Genomic DNA, 18,242 nt, shown 5'->3' on the forward strand with positions numbered 1-18,242 from the left:
GAAAAGCGAGGGACATTCTTTACCAAGTCATGACAATGTACCGCTTTAACTTAATAATAAAAATTGCCCAAGTGACAGTGTCTCTGCTGAATGGATTTTCTTATACCATCTGGTTGTCATTGTTTTTTTTTTTTTTTTGTTATTGCTTTCATTTAAAATGTGCTGATGATTTTGTTTTTATTCCGTAGCATTGAACAGATGGGTTGATTATTCTTTTCAGATATTAATAAGGCAGCGGAAAGAAGAAATATGAATACGGCTCCATCAAGACCCAGCCCTCCACGAAGGTAAAGTACCCTGAAGCAGTGAGTTACCTTGGGAGAGTTGGGCTCGGGGGAGTTAAGCCCAACTTCGTACCTCAAGGGTCTTGTCTCCCCCCAACAAACCAGAAACGCTCAAGCAAACAATAAGAACATGAGCCTTGTTTGAAGGGCCTTGCTGCTTTTATTAAACATACATCAGGAGATGCAGAGGAAGCTGTGTTTTCGGTGGCAAACTCAGCAAGTTCAGCTTGCAGCACGAGTTGCAGGCAATTGGAAGAGGATAAACCTCTGTCTTTCCCCAGCGCACGTGCCAATGGGAGCCTCTAGCACAGGAGGAGTGCCCAGGGTCGTTGGTGTGTGCCGTGCTGCGTGGCAGCAGGCAGCAGCGATTCAACTCTTCATTCCAAATGGCTGTCGGTCCAGATGTTAACCCAGGTTTACGGAAAGAGCTGCTTGAGAGATTGCTGCTGTACCTGTGCTGAGATCCCGTGTTTGCTTGCATGCGTGGGTTACCTGTCTGAGGGGAAATAAAAAAGGGCAAAACACTCCACCTCTCAAAAGTCTCCCTTTGTCTTAGCTTTCCTGGAAAAAAGGGCATTTCCCCAGTACATTCTTCTTTCCAGTATGTACAAGAGAGTCCTCATGTATTCCCTCAAGAAATGAATCCAGTTGGTCCCTTCTCTCAATAAAGAGCTTTATTAATGTTAACATTTACACCAGAAATGAATATATTATATCCAAACTTTCTGCTTCAGTAACAGCACACAAATTGATGCAGTTTGTGTAGTTTTGTGTGGAATGCAAACAGATACTTTTCATATCTGATGTCTCTTCAAGGTTCAGGTTTACTACTCGGTATGCATTTTGCCTTTGCCTCTAGGTAAAATGCCAGTTTCCCACAACTACATCCCACGGTGAACTACATTTCCTATGGTGAGATGAACACTGCTGAATCCAATGAATTCTATTCTCTACTGATATATATCTAATGCTTTCATTAGGCTGCGTCCTAATGTGCTGCAGATGTTGATCAGCCCCATCTGTTATTTCCCTATTTTCCCTGATACACATGGAATAGGAGTTGGGCATGGTGGCACATGCTTGTAATCCCAGTACTTAGAAGCCTGAGACAGGAAGATTTTAGGTTCATAACCAGCCTCAGCTCCTTTGCAACTTAGCAAGACCCTGTTTACAGTTATAAAAATAAAAAAGGGCTGAGGGCATAGCTTGGAGGTAGAATGCCTCTGGGTTCAAACTCCAGCACCAAAACCAAAACATACAATAGGGTGACTCTAATTTTGCATTTTAAAATTAGAAATACAGGGCTCCCATTGGAAATTGGTTGTCAAATGGCTTGAAAAGAGATTTGGTATGTGTCTGTAATCAGAGAGCTCTGACATGTTTCTCAAGTATGTGTCTTACCAGAAGGACAGTGAAATTTGTAACTCTGAAGACATTGACTCCACTAGTCAATTTGTCTGTCTTTCCTGCTTCCCTGTAATGTTCATGATCTCTGATGGGATGATATCTGTGTTTGGGCAGGTTAAAACAAACAAGAAAATACATTACAGAATAGAGACTAGTCTTTTATGCATTGAGAGAGAGTACTTTATATCATCCTAATAATGGTACTTTTAAGATGCTTTTAACATTTTCAGTTGATTGTAGATATTCAACACACTTTGCAGTTAGGGCAATCACCAGCTCCCCTGGTTGGAATTCAATATAGCCATTGCTGGGGCATAAAAATAAAGAGATTAATTTCTCCCCAACCTAAAATACAGCTCCATAATTTCATCTTTAAGAGAAGAAATAGCTTTATGCTTGTTTCTTTGTTGACAGTAGTCCTTTCATAAGAAAACATTAACAGCATTGGAGAGGGCCTTTTAAAATGAGTTTCTTACCAGATATATAAATATAAAAGTCATTTTTATACCTTTTAAAAAATATCACCATCCTCAGAATTAAGTTCTAAAATGAGATCCTTTGGGTGTGCATAAGTGTTGAGGCTTCCTGCTTTACTCAATTCACAGGAGGGATAGCCAGGTTGACCCACACTTGATTAACAATTAGTTTTCCCCTTGGTGATATATTCCTGCCTGGGTTCCTTCGCATGCTATTCAACATGATGAAGTTTCATACAGGGATGCTTACTTGCTTCAGGGAAGGATGATTTCATTTAGTAAAATTGTTTTGAGCCCCATTAGAAGCTGAGTAAAGAGTCCTAGATTTTCTTTATCTTAAACTTTTTAAAGCCAGATAACCTGAGCATTGTATTCAAAATAGAACACTACCGTTTTGATCATTGCCAGTCATGCCTTATCTCTCAAGGTACACTAATAGAGAAAAAGTAAAACTGCAAAGTAAGCAAGAGGGGTGACTAGCTAACCTGGATGAGATTGGTGATTTCTCCAAGGGTGAACACTGGGCTTCTTTCTTTCGGTGGGTGCTTGCTTCTGGCCAAAGCCTTGAGGTAGCCCCCAGTATGCTGACAACAACCAACCCCCCTTCATTTGGCAGCCCTGATCATTCATTCTGTGAACCTCTTAGCCACATCGTTCACAGGGGAAACAAAACACTGTGTAAGATGTACCTTTATGTCTATAGTATTGTTTTCACTTAATAATAAAAATTGTTTTTAGGCATGCTGGCAAGACCTTCATAACACCTTGTTTTGCTGGACTTTAACCTTGAGTGTCAAAACACCTAGGTATCTTTGGGAGTTTTCACAGGATTATCACCTCTTCAAACATCTTTGTAAACCACTGTTTTGCTGGCTTTGCCCTGTATTCAGTAATGTGCCTCCCTACTGACTGTAGCCGTCAGTGTATAATTCTGACAGCATTGGCCCAGCCAAGCACAGAACTGTACATGAGGGATCCCTTCATACCCGGGATCACATTTCAGCCTGAATTCTTACAACTTAACCCTTGTTCCACTTCACCGGACTCCTTTGAGTGCTCACACTGCATAGTTACCATACACGTCTGGCATTGATATTAGACATTATTCCATTTTCAAAGACTGGCTCACAATTCTGGTTGTGCCTTAGATATTCTCAGTTACCATTTTCAGTACAACACCGACAAACCAAGTCTTGGAACATACCTATGTATACTTGGCCTCTAAGTATTAGGAGTAAGACGGCATGTTATTTCCTAAACCTTTCCATATGACCAAAAGAACAAATAGAATTAACTTGTCTACATCAAAAGCTTTTGGGGGGAGAGACTTTGCAAAGGTTTACTCTCTCCCCCCATATATTTGTGAAGAATGTTAAGCCTGTTTCCTCTTTGGTCAAAATCACTGAGGATTGGCTCATCACAAATAACCTGGCTGTAGACAGGTTTCCTAGACGACCGCAGATGCATTCTACTTTTCCGTGGGACTTTGATTCCTTTGAGAACTGCTTGCTCCTTGAGTGTGGGACTGCCATGTCTCTAGGAGGACCCCAAAGAGATTCCAGGATGATTACCTCTGTACTAACACTTGAAGAAGAGCGTCATCAGGTCTGTCTCAACAAGTGCCATCTCTACCAACAGGAAAGTCATACTATGCTTGAGAAAACCATCAGCGTGTTTCCTAGGGAGAGACATGGCACTCAGAAAAATCTGGATCTGTGAAGTAGGATCTTACTGCACCCTATATCCTACCTGCATCTAGTGGCAAAAGTCTCTAACAGTAGCATGGAGCCATCATAGGAGATCAGCACACAGCAGCTATTTAAATAATGATATTTGTGGACAATATATGTGACAGAAGTTTGAAGAGCCAATGAATTTTTCTCAGGGTCAAGAAAAGGCTGGCCCAAAGAAAGTATTTCTGTGAACAGAAAGGAGACACTGACCTCTACAGAAAAGAAAAAAAAAATCAGGACCCTTCGTCTCTGACCTATACAGCCAAGGCCAAAGCACCATTCTGGATCAGGTCTCCGAGTCTTGCTGACAAGCAGCTCAAGGTCTCTCAGTCTGTGGAGATTATCATCATCCGTTCTTCCTCTGTAGCTCTCAGATGTCTGGTGCTCTACAAGCTTCCTCAGTCTCCAACAAGAGAGTCACTTTTACCAGAAGCATAGCACTTGCCATCTTTCCACCATGGCTTCCCCTTCGCTCATCTCTCTAACTGCCAAAGTGTTTCCTAGTAATAATGACTTTCTCTCAAGGCAAAGAGATTCCCTTCCTCTACCCCTCGCTGAATGGATAAGAAACTTCCAGGAGAATTTTAATTGTATTTTCCACTTCAGTTTACACACTCTAGTGCTGAAATTTATTAACCACTGTTCAGTTTCTCTTTCGCCTCTAGTGACATGGTACCCAAGGGTTTGCTGCATTGGTTTCCCTTAGTAAAACACCTTTGGTGCCATGTGATGATATTGAGAACCTTACTGCGCTACCATCTGAGGTCAGGCTTCTCCTGCAGGAGATGTGGTCTCCTTGGTACTCTGAGCCCTGCACACTGTACCACCATTTTGCTAGCTGTGTTCTTATTTAAGAAAGATGGTGGGGCCAGCAGTAGGAACCCTTTTGTTCTGAGGGGTTCTCCGTTTAGGCCCTAAAGTGATCTTTAAAAGGTTTTGTTTTTGTCTCCAGAGGAGCAGCAGTCTGCCATAGTGCACATCAATTGGAAAAGGAAGAAAAGCTTCACTTTCTCGTTTTGGAGAATTATTTTCTTTGTCCCTTCTTCTACCCCTTCTTTGTCCCTTCCCCCACCTTGTGAATATCACCTTTTCTGCATTTTTACCCAGAAAGCAGTTGAGAGAGAATTAGTAGTTTTATTGGACATGGACTGGAGATTATTTGAGGGAAGGGGAAGAGCTTGTCTCAAACTGAAGCATGAACCAAGGCTTCGCACAAACAGGGTTAGAGTCCACCTGCAGGGTGTATTCAGACAGGTAAGTGAGGTGCTTCCGCGGATTCAAAGGATTGAGCGTGGGGTTGATGGTATAGCCCAGAGGTACAGTGCTTCCCTACCATATGCAAGGCCCTGGTTCTACCCCAGTACTTCAGAAAGAATGAGAACTAACGGTGTGGTGGCGCACGCTTGTAATCCCAGTACTTGGGAGGCTGAGACATAGGGTCACCGGTTCGTGACCAGCTTCAGCTACTTAGTGAACCCTCTGTAACTTAGGCCCTGTTCTAAAATAAAGAATAAAAAATAGGAATGGGGATATAGTTTGGAGGCAGGATGCCCCTGGGTTCAATCTCCAGTATCGCAAAAACTAAAAAGAATGAGAACTATACGTGGCATTTATAATTGTCCTAAGGCTGTGAATAACACGCTGTGACATGATGTTTTTATCTGCCTCCCACCCCCATTTCCACCAGCCCAAGGCTTTGTATGTGGTCTGGTCTGTCAGGTTTATGATATTTCAGCCCTGATTGCCAGGAATACTTGAAATCTGATTCCACTTCTAATAACTACTTCTAACAGCTCCCCAAGGCAGCTTTATCTGCCGATCATTAATAATCCAAAAATACTTTGCAGTTGTCGCTTCCTATTGAATCCCGAATGTTTGTCCACGTTGTACACTGCCGTAGATGTTACACACGTTAGGATTATGTGACATCGTAAGAAAAGTCCAAGCAATCTTCGTCTGCACTTTATTCTGGTTAAAAAACTCTCCTTTAAATTCCCTAATCTACCATTTGTTTGCTTCCACAAATCAAGAGTAGGAGTGAACCTTAAATTATGACAGAACCACACACCTGTAGTCCAGCTAGCTGCTCCTGAGGGTAGCGAGGAAGAGCACTTGGTCCCAGGAGTTCAAGACCAGCCTGGGCAAAATAATGGAACTTATCTCAAAAGGGGGGTAGGGAGCCAGGCATGGTGGCACACACCTTTACTCCCAGTTCTTGAGAGGCTAAGTCAGGAGGATTGCAGGTTGGAGACCAGCCTCAGCAATTTGGTGAGACTAGCAAGACCCTGTTTCAAAACAAAAAAAGGGGATTGGGGTGTAGCTTGGAGGTAAAGTGCCCTGAGTTCAGTCCACAACCAAAGGAAAAAATTATGTGTTTGTACTAAGGGTTGAACACAGCACTCTAAGTTTGAGCTGTACCCCCAGCCTTTCTTATTTTGAAACAGGGTCTTGCTATATTGCTGAGGGCCTTGCTAAGGCTGGCCTCCTGCCTCAGCCTCCCAAATACTTGGATTGCAGGCATGTGCCGCTCTTCCTGGCTGGTTTTGCATATTTAAGTGATCTTTCTGGAGAAAGAGAAAAGGTCCAAAACCAGACGTGGGAAGGCTGCCTTAGAAGTTTCTTACTTTAGTTTGACGGTGAGGAATTATGAGCTGGCCCTCAGTAGTACCAGTGAAGATAAAGCGGGCAGAAATAACAGCTTCAGAATTTAGAAATGCATTTGGGAAAATGAGTGAGACTAGGAAAGGGGTGACATCGGTGTCCTGGCATGAGCAGCTAAATAGTAGCAGCACTACTCCTGAGCTCCGCAAGTTGATGACAGTGCCGTTTACTGGCTGGGAAGCCCTAGAGGAGGCGCCTACTTGTAGGGAAGATCACAAGTTCAGGGCAGGCTTGAGGAGGAGGCGGTCCTTCAAGTGGATCAGACCTGACATAAAACGGCAAAGATGAGTAATAGAGAGAAAACCTCCAGGAGGTGAGCAGAAACAGATGAGCAGTTAGTAGGAAGGGTTGGGAAGGTTTCTTGGAAGGTAGGGGAAGTGCGCTTAACTGTGGAGGTTGAATGTTACTTGGATTCGTCTAGGAAGAATGTTCCAAGTAGAGAAGCTATCAAGAAAAATACTGAAGCAGATATATTGTATGAAATAAGCTGTAAGGACAGTTTAAGTAGAACAGCTTAAACCAGAAAACAGACGATGATAGAAAGGGGCCTTTATTAGAAAGAGCAATGAGAACCAATTAAGGAAACGGAGGAGGGGGCTACATCTCAAGGTGATTAGTATGGTATTCATATGCTGAATGAATTGAACCCAAAAGATTGGTTTCTGTTTGGGGGAAATTCTTAGACTGGATTTACAGATCTAGAGGGATTTGAAAGACAAAGATGAATAGAACCTAAGTGACCTGATGGGAATGGAGAAGAAGAGTCAAAGTTAACTTCAGAGTGTAAACCTCCATAATGGGCAGGGTGCTTTTTGGCAAAAGTGAGAAAGGAATGGGACTGACTGGCTTCCATAGGAAATGTTCTTTACTTCTCTGAGGGGACACGGGTTTGATCACAGAGCTGGTCTACCACTGAACTACATCAGTCTAGCCAAATTGCCCAGGCTGGCCTTAAACTTGTGATCCCGCCTCAGCCTCCAGAGCTGTTGGGATTACAGGCAAGTGCCAGAACTTTTTAGTATGTTAGGTATATGGTTCCTCTGGGGCAAAATGTCTCGGGAAGAACATGAGTCAAGCCAGGCGTGGTGGTACACACGCTTGTAATCCCAGCATTCTGGAGGCTGAGACAGGATCCAGGTTCGCGGCCAGCCTCAGCTAATTAGGCCCTGTTTCAAAATAACAAGTCGGGCGTGGTGGCGCACGCTTGTAATCCCCGCGCTTGGGAGACGGAGACAGGAGGATCACAAGTTCACAGCCATCCTTGCAATTTAGGTAGACCCTGTTTAAAAAAAAAAAAAAAATAGGGCTGGGATGTAGCTTTGGTAGTAGAATGCCCCTGAGTTCAATCCCAGCATTGAATAAATTAATTAAATAAAATCTTGGGGGGCGGGCGTGGTGGCGCATGCTTCCGCGCTTGGGAGGAGGAGACAGGGAGGATCGCGCTGGTTCAGAGCCAGCCTTGCTGGCTTAAGAGACCCTGTTTCCAAATAAAAAATATATAAGATAGGTCTGGGAGTGTAGCCCGGAGGTAGAAGGGCTTCCAGAAACCCCAGTACCACCAAAAAAAACCATATCTCTTGGGGGGGGGTGAAGGAACCATATTCTACATAAACCCTTAGATTGAGAGACTGCTACAGTACTACCTGCAGTAGCTCCGTGTATCATACTGTGCTCTTTTTTTTTCTCTAAATTTGATTACCCTGCTAGATATTTTGAGTAAAATTTTCTATACTTTTAACAATTCCTTTGATCATTTTGTATGAGATTGTGCCATTTGCTCTCTTTTTCTTGGTTAAGTATTGGCCCTTAAAAGAGAAAAAGTAGAAGGGACACAGTAAAGTTTTATCCCATCCACATGGTGAAAGAAAATAGATTTTAGGGGAAAGGCACCTTCACTTTGAAAGCCTGTTGAAATTGAGATGACAGTTTGGCATGTGTAAGGAATAGTGTATTATATCCTGAAGCCTAATGAACACTTATCCCATCAGAACTTTTGTCATTTGGTCATACATTCTTCCTTTGATGTCATAACCTTTCTAGATTCTAGAGCTTTTTAAACTGTTTGTTGACCAGCAATATATATAGCTGGGCATGGTAGCACACACCTGTCATCCCAGTACTTGGGAAGCTGAGACAGGAGAGGATCACAGGTTCAAGGAAAGCCTCAGCAAGTAGATTCTCATCAACCGAGTGAGACCCTATTTCAAAATAAAAATAAAATATGGCTGGGGTGTAGTTCAGTAGAATGCCTCTGAAGCCGGGCGTAGTGGCGCACATTTAATAATCCCAGCATTCGGAAGGCTGAGACAGGAGGATCGTGGTTCACGGACAGCCTCAGCTACTTAGTGAGGCCCTTTGCAACTCAGCGAGACCCTGTTTCAAAATAAAGAATAAAAAATGTTAGAGGTGTAGCTTGGAGGTAGGATGCCCCTTGGTTCCATCCCTACTACTGGAAAAAAGTAAACTGCCTCTGGTTCAATTCCCAATACCACAAATAAAGCTAAATAAAATTTCAGTGATGTTCTCACTGTTAGTGTTTAAGAGAAAAACACTGGAGGGTGGGAGCTTCCTCCTCAAGATCCGAAAGGTTGGCCACCTTCCAGTTTCTTTGTCTTAGCATCTTCTTGCTGCCTTCTACAGGGATCCGTATGGCTTTGGAGACAGTCGAGATGCAAGGCGTGATCGATCTCCAATTCGAGGAAGTCCACGGAGAGAGCCCAGAGATGGCAGAAATGGTCGCGATGCCCGAGATAGCAGAGACCTTCGAGACCCCCGAGACTTGCGGGATCACAGAGACAGCAGAGATATTCGGGATCACAGAGACAGCAGGAGTATGCGCGATGCTCGGGACATGAGAGAGCTCAGAGACTTTCGTGATCTGAGAGATTCGAGGGATTTCCGAGATCACCGGGACTCCATGTATGACAGATACAGAGACATGAGAGATTCCCGAGAGCCTATGTACAGGTACATACAGAGCCGTGCTTGCTTACATGCTTGTTTTTGTTAACCTTATGTGTGTTTTGCTTTAACTAATTAAACGCTCTGTAATCAGCCTTGTATTTCCAATGTCTATCAAGGAGTAGATGAGGTGCTCCATGAATTGTGCTGAGCTTACAAATAATTGATGAGTTGTGTTTAATCTGGATCTTTCTCTGTGGACTGCTAAGGATAATGTTGCAGATGAAAATAGAGTGCAAAGTATGTCCACAGTTCAAGAACACGGACACGCACAAATAGCCAAGAAGTATATGAAAAGATGTTCAGTGTGAGTAGGCAACAAGGAACGCAAAAGCGTACTATTTCCTTTCTAGAATGGTTATAATGATTTTTTTTTATAAAATAGCTAGTATTGGCAAAGTATGGAGAAATTGGAACCCTCATCCACTGCTAGTGGAATGTAAAATGGTATGTAGCTACTGTGAAAAACAGTTTGGCAGTTCCTTTAATAAGTTAAACATAAAATTACCTGTGATCCATCAATTCCATTCCTGAGTATGTGCCCAAAAGAATTGAATAGAGAAACTCAGTCATAAAAGAATGTGTGTAGCCACACTGCTCATATACCACAAAGCAGAAATAATCAGTGTCCATCCGCAGATGGATAGATTTTCAAATATTGCACATATACATAGTGGGATATTATTGAAATATAAAGCCAAATGAAGTCCTGATGCATGTTGAAACATGGATAGTCCTTGAAAACATGCCAAGTGAAATACACCAAACACAAAAATCAAATATTGAATAGTTCCACTTATAATATGTAGAATAGACAAATTAATAAAGACAGAAAATAAAAATTGCCAGGAGCTGAAAAGAGAAAGTAGGGAATTATTGCTTCATAAATAGAATTTCTGAGTTGATGAAAATTTTTAGAAATAGATTATGGTGATGGTTGTATAAGACTATAAATGTAATCCATTGAATTATACATTTTGAATTGTTAAAATGGCAAATCATTGTTATAGATTTAATACAGTTTTTAAAAAGCATAGAGAAGACGCCGGGCATGGTGTAGCACGCGCTTGTCATCCCCGCGCTTGGGAGGCTGAGGCAGGAGCATCGGGTCACACAGGTTCGAAGCCAGCCTCAGCTGCTCAGTGAGGCTCTCAGCAACTTAGTGAGGCCCTGTTTCCAAGTAAAGTCTAAAATAGGTCTGGGAGTGTAACCCAGAGGTAGAAAAACCCTGGGTTCCACCCCCAGTACCACCAAAAAAAAATAATAAATAGCATGGAGAAGAGTGATGGGTAATGAAATGGTTCTTCAGTAATTACTCTCAGTTATTTTGTATTTACTATATATGTCAAGAACTCTGCTAAGTTTTCGTTTTTGTATATCCCTTTTCATCTCCGTGGCCTTTTGTGAGATAGGCGAACTTAGTCACAACCACTGGGAAGATAAGCAGTGAGTCCTAAATACAGGCTTTTTGTTTAATCTCAAAGTCATAGGCTTTATTCATAGGGACTTGGGTCTTGAAGAATAATTTTTGCAGAATAAGATAGACTATTAACTTTGCAAAAATTTTTCTAATTTTTTAGGCGAGAAGGCTCTTATGACCGCTACCTGCGAATGGATGACTACTGCAGGAGAAAAGATGACTCGTACTTTGACCGTTACAGAGACAGCTTTGATGGACGAGGCCCGCCCGGCCCAGAAAGTCAGTCTCGTGCTAAAGGTAAAGTACCTGAGTCTATTTCTATTACTGGTATAATACTTTATAAAAAGAAAGGGGGCACTAATAATACCCCAGCTGAAAAAGGGCCAGGCAGTTCATAAAAACAAGAAGTTATTTGGCTGGGCAGTTCATAAAAAGAAAAAATATAGCTGAGTATGGTGGCGCACACTTGTAATCCCAGTACTTGGGAGGCTGAGACAGGAGGATCACAGGTTTGAGGGCAGCCTCAGCAAGTAATGAGACTCATCAACCTAGTGAGATCCTGTTTCAAAATAAAATAGGGCTGGGGATGTAGCTCATAGTTAGAATGCCCCTGAATTCTTTTCCCTATTCCACAAAAAAAGAAGACATTAGCCTGTTAATGGTTAAAGAACATTTAGCTTGAAAGTAACTTTTTAAATGCATATTACTGCCATCTGATTAGTCATCCTATACAAAATATGAAATTCCAGCATGAGAAATGAGCTAAGATCTGTTTCCAAATAAAATATATATATTAGGTCTGGGAGTGTAGCCCGGAGATAGAAGGGTTTCCAGGAACCCCAGTACCACCAAAAATATAATAAAATAAATTTTAAAATAGGGTTAAAGTGCAGCTCAGATGTAGAATACCCCTGAGTTCAATCCCCAGTACCCAAAAAAAAGATAATAAAACTTTTTTATACCTAAGTAGAGGTGTTTAAGCACTCCATTTTTAACTTGTTATAAAATTATGGACACTTCTTAGCCTTTATTACTTGATTATTTTTTCAAAGAAAGTCAGCAGAAATACAAATAATAATAACAAAATACCATCTGTCAAATTGGCAGAAATTTAAAAGTATGATACTATCCAATTTTGACTAAGGTATAGAAGATAGAGACTGGTTGATCCACCTCTGTAGAAGTATAAATCAGTGACAGCCTTTCTAGAGAACATTTTGGTAGTACATACAGTGACGCCAAGTGCGGTGGTGCATACCTATAATCTCAGTACTCGGGAGGCTGAGACAGGATCACGGGTTTCCAGACAGCCTCGACAACTTAGGACCTCTGCAACTTAGACCCTGATTCTAGATAGATAGGTCAGTCGGGTCAGGTTGGGGTCGGTCGGTCGGATGAACGGATGGTCGGGTGGGCAGGCTCAGAGGTAGACTCCCTCTGAGTTCAAACCCCAGTACCAAAATAATAATAATAGTAATTTTTAGGAGGTAGATTTGAGGATTAATTTAGAGGAACTTATTTATATGATGGTGGTCTTTGTTTCACATTTCCATGGTGGTATCTTGCAGAGCGCTTGAAACGAGAGGAGCGACGTAGAGAAGAGCTTTACCGTCAGTATTTTGAAGAAATCCAGAGACGCTTTGATGCTGAGAGACCTGTGGATTGTTCTGTGATTGTGGTCAACAAACAGACTAAGTAAGAATCCTTTGGATATTTCTCCCTAGTGAACAGAAAGGTCAGAAAAGAAATACAGTCTCCTGCTTAGCAGCTCTGCCCATTGAACTTGGGCTGAGTGTTCTGGTATTGTTATGTTTTGAGTTGTGACAGAGATCCAATTCAAAGTGCCTTAAGACCAAAAGGGAAATTTCTAGTTTGCCTAGTTGGGAAGTTGCGGCATGGCCACATCTGTGGTCAAACTGTGTTATCGGAACTAGTCTCTGTTCGTGTCTCGGCACAGCCTCCCAGGCATTGCCCTCACTCGCTGGAGAAGCAGAGTGGCTCTGAACCTATGCAGGCATCTTCTAGGCTTAGCAAACCATTGGGAGAGGACCTCTTAGTGCTGTCAGCCGACGTCCTGGAGTTCTCATTGGACCCGCTCGGCTCGTTTTCCTACCCCTGCTCTTGTCACTTTGGCCAGGGTCTAGACGGCTCTACGTGGCCCTATGCCATGTGCCCATCCCGGGAGCTAGGGGAAGGCGTGGTAACTAGTGAAGCAGAGTAGCAGTTGCCGCCTCCGTGGGACAACCCAAAGCCCTAAAGCTTTGGGAAGTACATGTCTATGCATTCATCAGCCAAGAACCAAGCCTTGAGAACTTTGATAATCCTAGAGCCAAGCCATAGTTGAGAGCAGCAGTCTTTTCTACCTCTGTTTCTATTCTCTTTTTGAAGAGGCAACAGAGAAGCAGAAGGGGATAGCAGCGTGTAGGCCTGGCAGTAACCGTGTTCCTTTTCCCCAGGTAGCTAGTAAATAACTTCATGCGTTTTCTAGCAGTTTGGGGTTAAAGAGCTAATTTCCAGGCAGTGACTAGGGAAATAGGTGTGAAGACACCAAGCAGCAGGCAGAGTTCACAGGCGCTGGGCTGCCTTGTGTGAGCTAGATGCTGCTGTGACCACGGCCGGCCTTTCTGGACACGTGGTAATAGCCACCGTCTTTTGAGCACCTGCTTTGTAGTAACCCTGTGGTAGGTGCTTTACATAAATTATTTTTAATCTTCACAGTAATTGTATTACATGCAGATTCAGCAATTTTTTTTTTTTTTTTTTTTTTGGTATATGGTAGAATGCTAGGTACCCGGGCTGTGATAGGAATAAGCAGACACAGCCCCTTTTTCTTACGGATCTCACAGCCTGCTTGGGAAAATGAGAAGAAAATATCAGATCTAATTTAAATGGAGGGAAGGTCAAGGAAATGACATGAAGCAGAGCCACGTTATTCCTGGTTTTAAAAAATGAAGTTGGTAAGAGGTATTGGATGTGCTTAGAGCTTCACAAATTTGCAGGCAAACTTTAGGGCTGGGAACCAGATCCATCTTCCCAGCACTGAGCTTGTGCTTCCCACCGAGTCGTGCAGCCTCCAGAAAGACAGGAAGTGCCCCGAGTCTCAGGTGGCAGAATGGTGTGAGGGAAGGACCAGCGGACTAGCCCGGGGACCCCGCTGTGCCCTTGGCAGCTCCCTCCAGCAAGTCACAACACTCTTTTTCTTTTCTTTTCTTTTCTTTTTTTTTTCTTTTTTGTGGTATTAATGATTGAACTCCCTAGGCGTTCTACCTCTGAGCTACCCCCCCCAGCCCTATTTTATTTTTTATCTTGAAACAGGGTCTCAACTAAGTTGCTGAAGCTGACTGCAAACTCGCAATTCTTCCGTCTCAGCCTCCTAAGTACTGGGATTACAGCTGTGTGCTGCTGTCTATAAAAAGTCACAGCCAGCCAGGCGTGGTGGCGCACACTTGTAATCCCCACACTTGGGAGGTGGAGACAGGAGGATCGATCACACAGGTTCAAAGCCAGCTGCGCTGGCTTAAGAGACCCTGTTTCAAAAAAAAAAAAAAAAAAAATATATATATATATATAGATAGGTAGGTAGGTAGGTAGGTAGGTAGGTATGGGAGTGTAGCCTGGAGGTAGAAGGGTTTCCAGGAACCCCAGTACCACCAAAAAAAAAAAAGGAAGAAAGGGAAAGGGAAAAGAATGCTGGGTATAATGGTACACACTTCTGATCCCAGTACTTGGAAAGCTCAGACAGGAGGATCACAGGTTCAAGGAGGTCAAAGTTCCTGGGTTTGCTGAGTGTGGTGGCAGGCACCTGTGATACCAGTACTTGGGGAGGGTAAAACATGATCACAAGTTTGCAGCCAGCCTCGGCAACTTAGGCCCTCCACAACCTAGACCTTCTTTAAAATTTTAAAATAAAAAATAGGCCGGGGGCATTGCTCAGAGGCAGAATGCCCTGGGTTCTAGCCATCAGCAAAACAAAACAAAAACGTGCTTTAAAGGGAAGAAGAATTGTCTGGATCCTTGAAGCCTGAGGAGGGGTGGGATTGGAGTCCTCTAGCACAGCCACAGCCAGCTGAGGCTCTGCAGCGTGCGGACTGAGAGTTGGTCAGGAGTGCTCACCCAGGTCCTGTTGGTTCTCACAGAGACTATGCCGAATCTGTGGGACGGAAGGTACGAGACTTGGGCATGGTCGTGGACCTGATCTTCCTCAACACGGAGGTGTCGCTGTCACAAGCCCTAGAGGACGTCAGCAGGGGAGGCTCGCCTTTTGCCATTGTCATCACCCAGCAACACCAGATTCACCGTTCCTGCACAGTCAACATCATGTTTGGCACTCCACAAGGTAACAGAGGCCTAAGTGGCAGAAATCCCAGAGCCAGTTACTAGCACATTAATTCTTCCATGCTTTATTCATAAGAAGTAGATTTGGGGCACATGACTCATGTGTCGCAGCTCAAATAGGGCTTTTTTCTAGGTTTTGTTACTGGAAGAGACTTGCATAGTCACTTATTTGTCTGATTTTCTCTCTGACACAGTTCTGGGCCTGATATCTACTTAGCTATTAGGTGTCAGTAAGTAAGTGTGCTGGCAAATGTTTTTAGCAGGAGTAAGGGTAATGGATGAGGTAAGGGGTGATGGTTTGTAGCATTTGCTCATTTCTGTGGTGTAAATATTCCCACTATGTCCAAATTAAGCCACTAGTGTGGAGTCCCTGGAGGTAGAATGGAGAAGAAACGTACATAGTTGGTTCCTACCAGTGCAGTCTGGCTCTGGCACGCCTTTGGCACATACTGCACTGAGCACAATAGAGTCCTTGCTTTTGCCCACCCAGATCTCTAGTGGGGCCCAGAAATACCAGAAAGGGTGCTGTTAGCCAGTGTGCTGGAGAGGTGAGCAGAGGCTGTGAGGATAGGCAGGCGGCTCCGGTTCTTCAGTGCCCAGAACAGGCTCCTTCAGGTCCTTCTCCTTGAGACTCAGCCAGCTGATGCCCTGCTCATGCTCTTAAAACCCAGACTTTCCCTTTCCCGCCACACACAGGGGCTCTGCTGTCTAACCAGTTACACCCAGTCATGGAGCACGGAGGGCTCTCCAGTGAGTGGACTGCCCCTGGGGAACAGCTTTTAGATGTGTGAGGCGTTTGCATGAGGTTCTGAGGAGACTTCTCGTCACCCCGAAAGAACATTGCCCACTTCGGAGGGGAGGTTATTTGGGGCCACAATTTGATTTTAATCTATGACTTTGAGTCCAAAACAGTAGGCGCGCTCTGTCCTGAGGCGCACAGTGGAGAGCCAGGCTTTACAGAGGGCGTTTGGCCTCCTGCTGCTGGTCTAGAGGCGGCCGGGCCTGTCTCCCATGGTTATTCCCCACATGGTCTGTTTGAATCTGTGGGAGGCTGTCATGTTCCTTTGGTTTTTACTATAAGTCTGTGATCTAGGAATTCCCCAAAGAAATAACTCTAATACAGAGGTATGCTGTTCCCACTGGAGATGCCAGTTCACCTCTTATCTCCCTCCCTACCCCACCCCATCCGAATCCTCAAGGCTTTTTGTCACCGGAATGATTTTCTTTCTGGTTTGAGGTTAGGAGAAGCTTGGTGGAGTACAGCAGGTGGGCACTTGGATCTCACAGGAGAAAATAACTCATGTCTTTTCTCCTGCAGAGCATCGCAACATGCCCCAGGCCGACGCCATGGTGCTGGTGGCCAGAAACTATGAGCGCTACAAGAATGAGTGCCGGGAGAAGGAACGGGAAGAGATTGCCAGACAGGCAGCCAAGATGGCTGATGAAGCCATCCTGCAGGAAAGAGAGCGCGGAGGCCCCGAGGAGGGAGTGCGTGGGGGGCACCCTCCAGCCATCCAGAGCCTCCTCAACCTGCTGGCAGACAATCGGTACCTCACCGCCGAAGAGACGGACAAGATCATCAACTACCTGCGAGAGCGGAAGGAGCGGCTCATGAGGAGCAGCACCGACTCTCTGCCTGGTGAGCTACGTGGCAGGGCCGAGGTGAAGTTCTGACTCTGCATTTCTCTAACCCCAGGCTCCGTGGGGAGGGGGCAGGCCCAGGGGTGGGTGAGGGGTGATCGCAGCCCTGGGTTCTCCCGTGGGCCATCCGTGGGAGATGTCATTAACGAAGACCACTTAAGGGTCCGGTGTTGGATTCCGACCCTGCCGTCGCTGTGGTGGTGGTGGACTGGCATTGGCGGCTCTCTGGTAGCCGCGAGGGGTTCCTCCCTCCCCCCTTTTTAATGTATAGGGGACCTGGCTGTTTTCTATAAACAGCATGTACCATGAAGTGGCCCCTTTGGGAATTGCTGTTACTGTCTGTGCTATGTGATTGATGTGACACAGTGTTGTTTTTCTTCCCTGGGCTGCCAGGCCTCCTGCCCTTGGGGGGTACTTTCAACCAGATGCCTCCTCCCTCTTCTGTCTTCCAGGCCCGATTTCCCACCAACCACTCGGGCCGACCTCGGCTTCCTCGCTGAAGACACAGCCAAGCTCCCAACCGCTCCAGAGCGGCCCAGTGCTCCCCTCTGCTTCATCCACTCCAGCCGCACCCCCCACTTCCCAGCAAGAGCTTCAGGCCAAAATCCTCAGCCTCTTCAATAGTGGCACAGTTGTGGCCAATAGCAGTTCTGCGTCCCCCTCAGTTACTCCCGGAAACACTCAGAACCAGAATTTTTCCACAACAGCGAACAGCCAGCCTCAGCAAAGATCACAGGCCTCTGGCAATCAGCCTCCAAACATCTTGGGACAGGCAGGATCTGCTCGGAACATGGGCCCCAGGCCTGGGGCTCCTTCCCAAGGGCTCTTTGGCCAGCCTTCCAGTCGCCTGGCACCTGCTAGCAACATGGCTAGCCAGAGGCCCATGTCTTCCACGGGCATCAACTTTGACAATCCAAGTGTACAGAAGGCTCTGGACACTCTGATCCAGAGCGGCCCTGCTCTCTCCCACCTGGTTAGCCAAACCACAGCACAGGTGGGGCGGCCCCCGGCCCCGATGGGATCGTACCAGAGGCATTACTGAGGCTCAGTCATTCAACTGTCCCCAGTCCCGCATCCCCGGCCGCCTCCTGTTTCATTCTAAATAGAGATGTTTGGAGGATGTTGTGCGCGCTCCAGATCTACAGCAAATGTCCTGAGTTTCTACCACATGCTCTCTCTTCCCCAAAGCTGTGTTGCTTATTCCTTACAGAATCGGCATTTGTACTGCTTTTGGGGGTATATCTTTTGGGTAGAAGATGTCTCTGGGGTCGCTTGGGCTGTATAGGTGTCTGGGCTGAGTTTGTATTTGATGAAGTTTCTTTGG

At 44.9% G+C, this 18,242-nt stretch overlaps 1 protein-coding gene across 3 annotated transcripts; it reads left to right on the forward strand.

Annotated features, from left to right (window-relative positions):
• Positions 1–249: 249 nt before the first annotated feature.
• NCOA5 (nuclear receptor coactivator 5) lies at positions 250–17,960 on the forward strand (the record flags this gene model as incomplete). 3 transcript variants are annotated; one of them, XM_080716595.1, is made up of 7 exons in its annotated part: positions 250–287; positions 9,202–9,528; positions 11,103–11,239; positions 12,511–12,637; positions 15,079–15,278; positions 16,596–16,916; positions 17,371–17,960. In XM_080716595.1, 7 exons carry the CDS (start codon positions 250–252, stop codon positions 17,958–17,960), a joined length of 1,740 nt encoding a protein of 579 aa, XP_080572721.1. The 3 variants fall into 3 exon arrangements, with proteins under 3 accessions (XP_080572721.1, XP_080572722.1, XP_080572723.1); XM_080716596.1 differs by having other exon boundaries at positions 16,596–16,939; positions 17,371–17,418; XM_080716597.1 differs by lacking the exon at positions 250–287 and having other exon boundaries at positions 9,210–9,352; positions 9,496–9,528; positions 16,596–16,939; positions 17,371–17,418.
• Positions 17,961–18,242: the final 282 nt, after the last annotated feature.

This window comes from Muscardinus avellanarius (genome assembly GCF_963383645.1).
Source record: "Muscardinus avellanarius genome assembly, chromosome: 19".
Classification (NCBI taxonomy): domain Eukaryota; kingdom Metazoa; phylum Chordata; class Mammalia; order Rodentia; family Gliridae; genus Muscardinus; species Muscardinus avellanarius.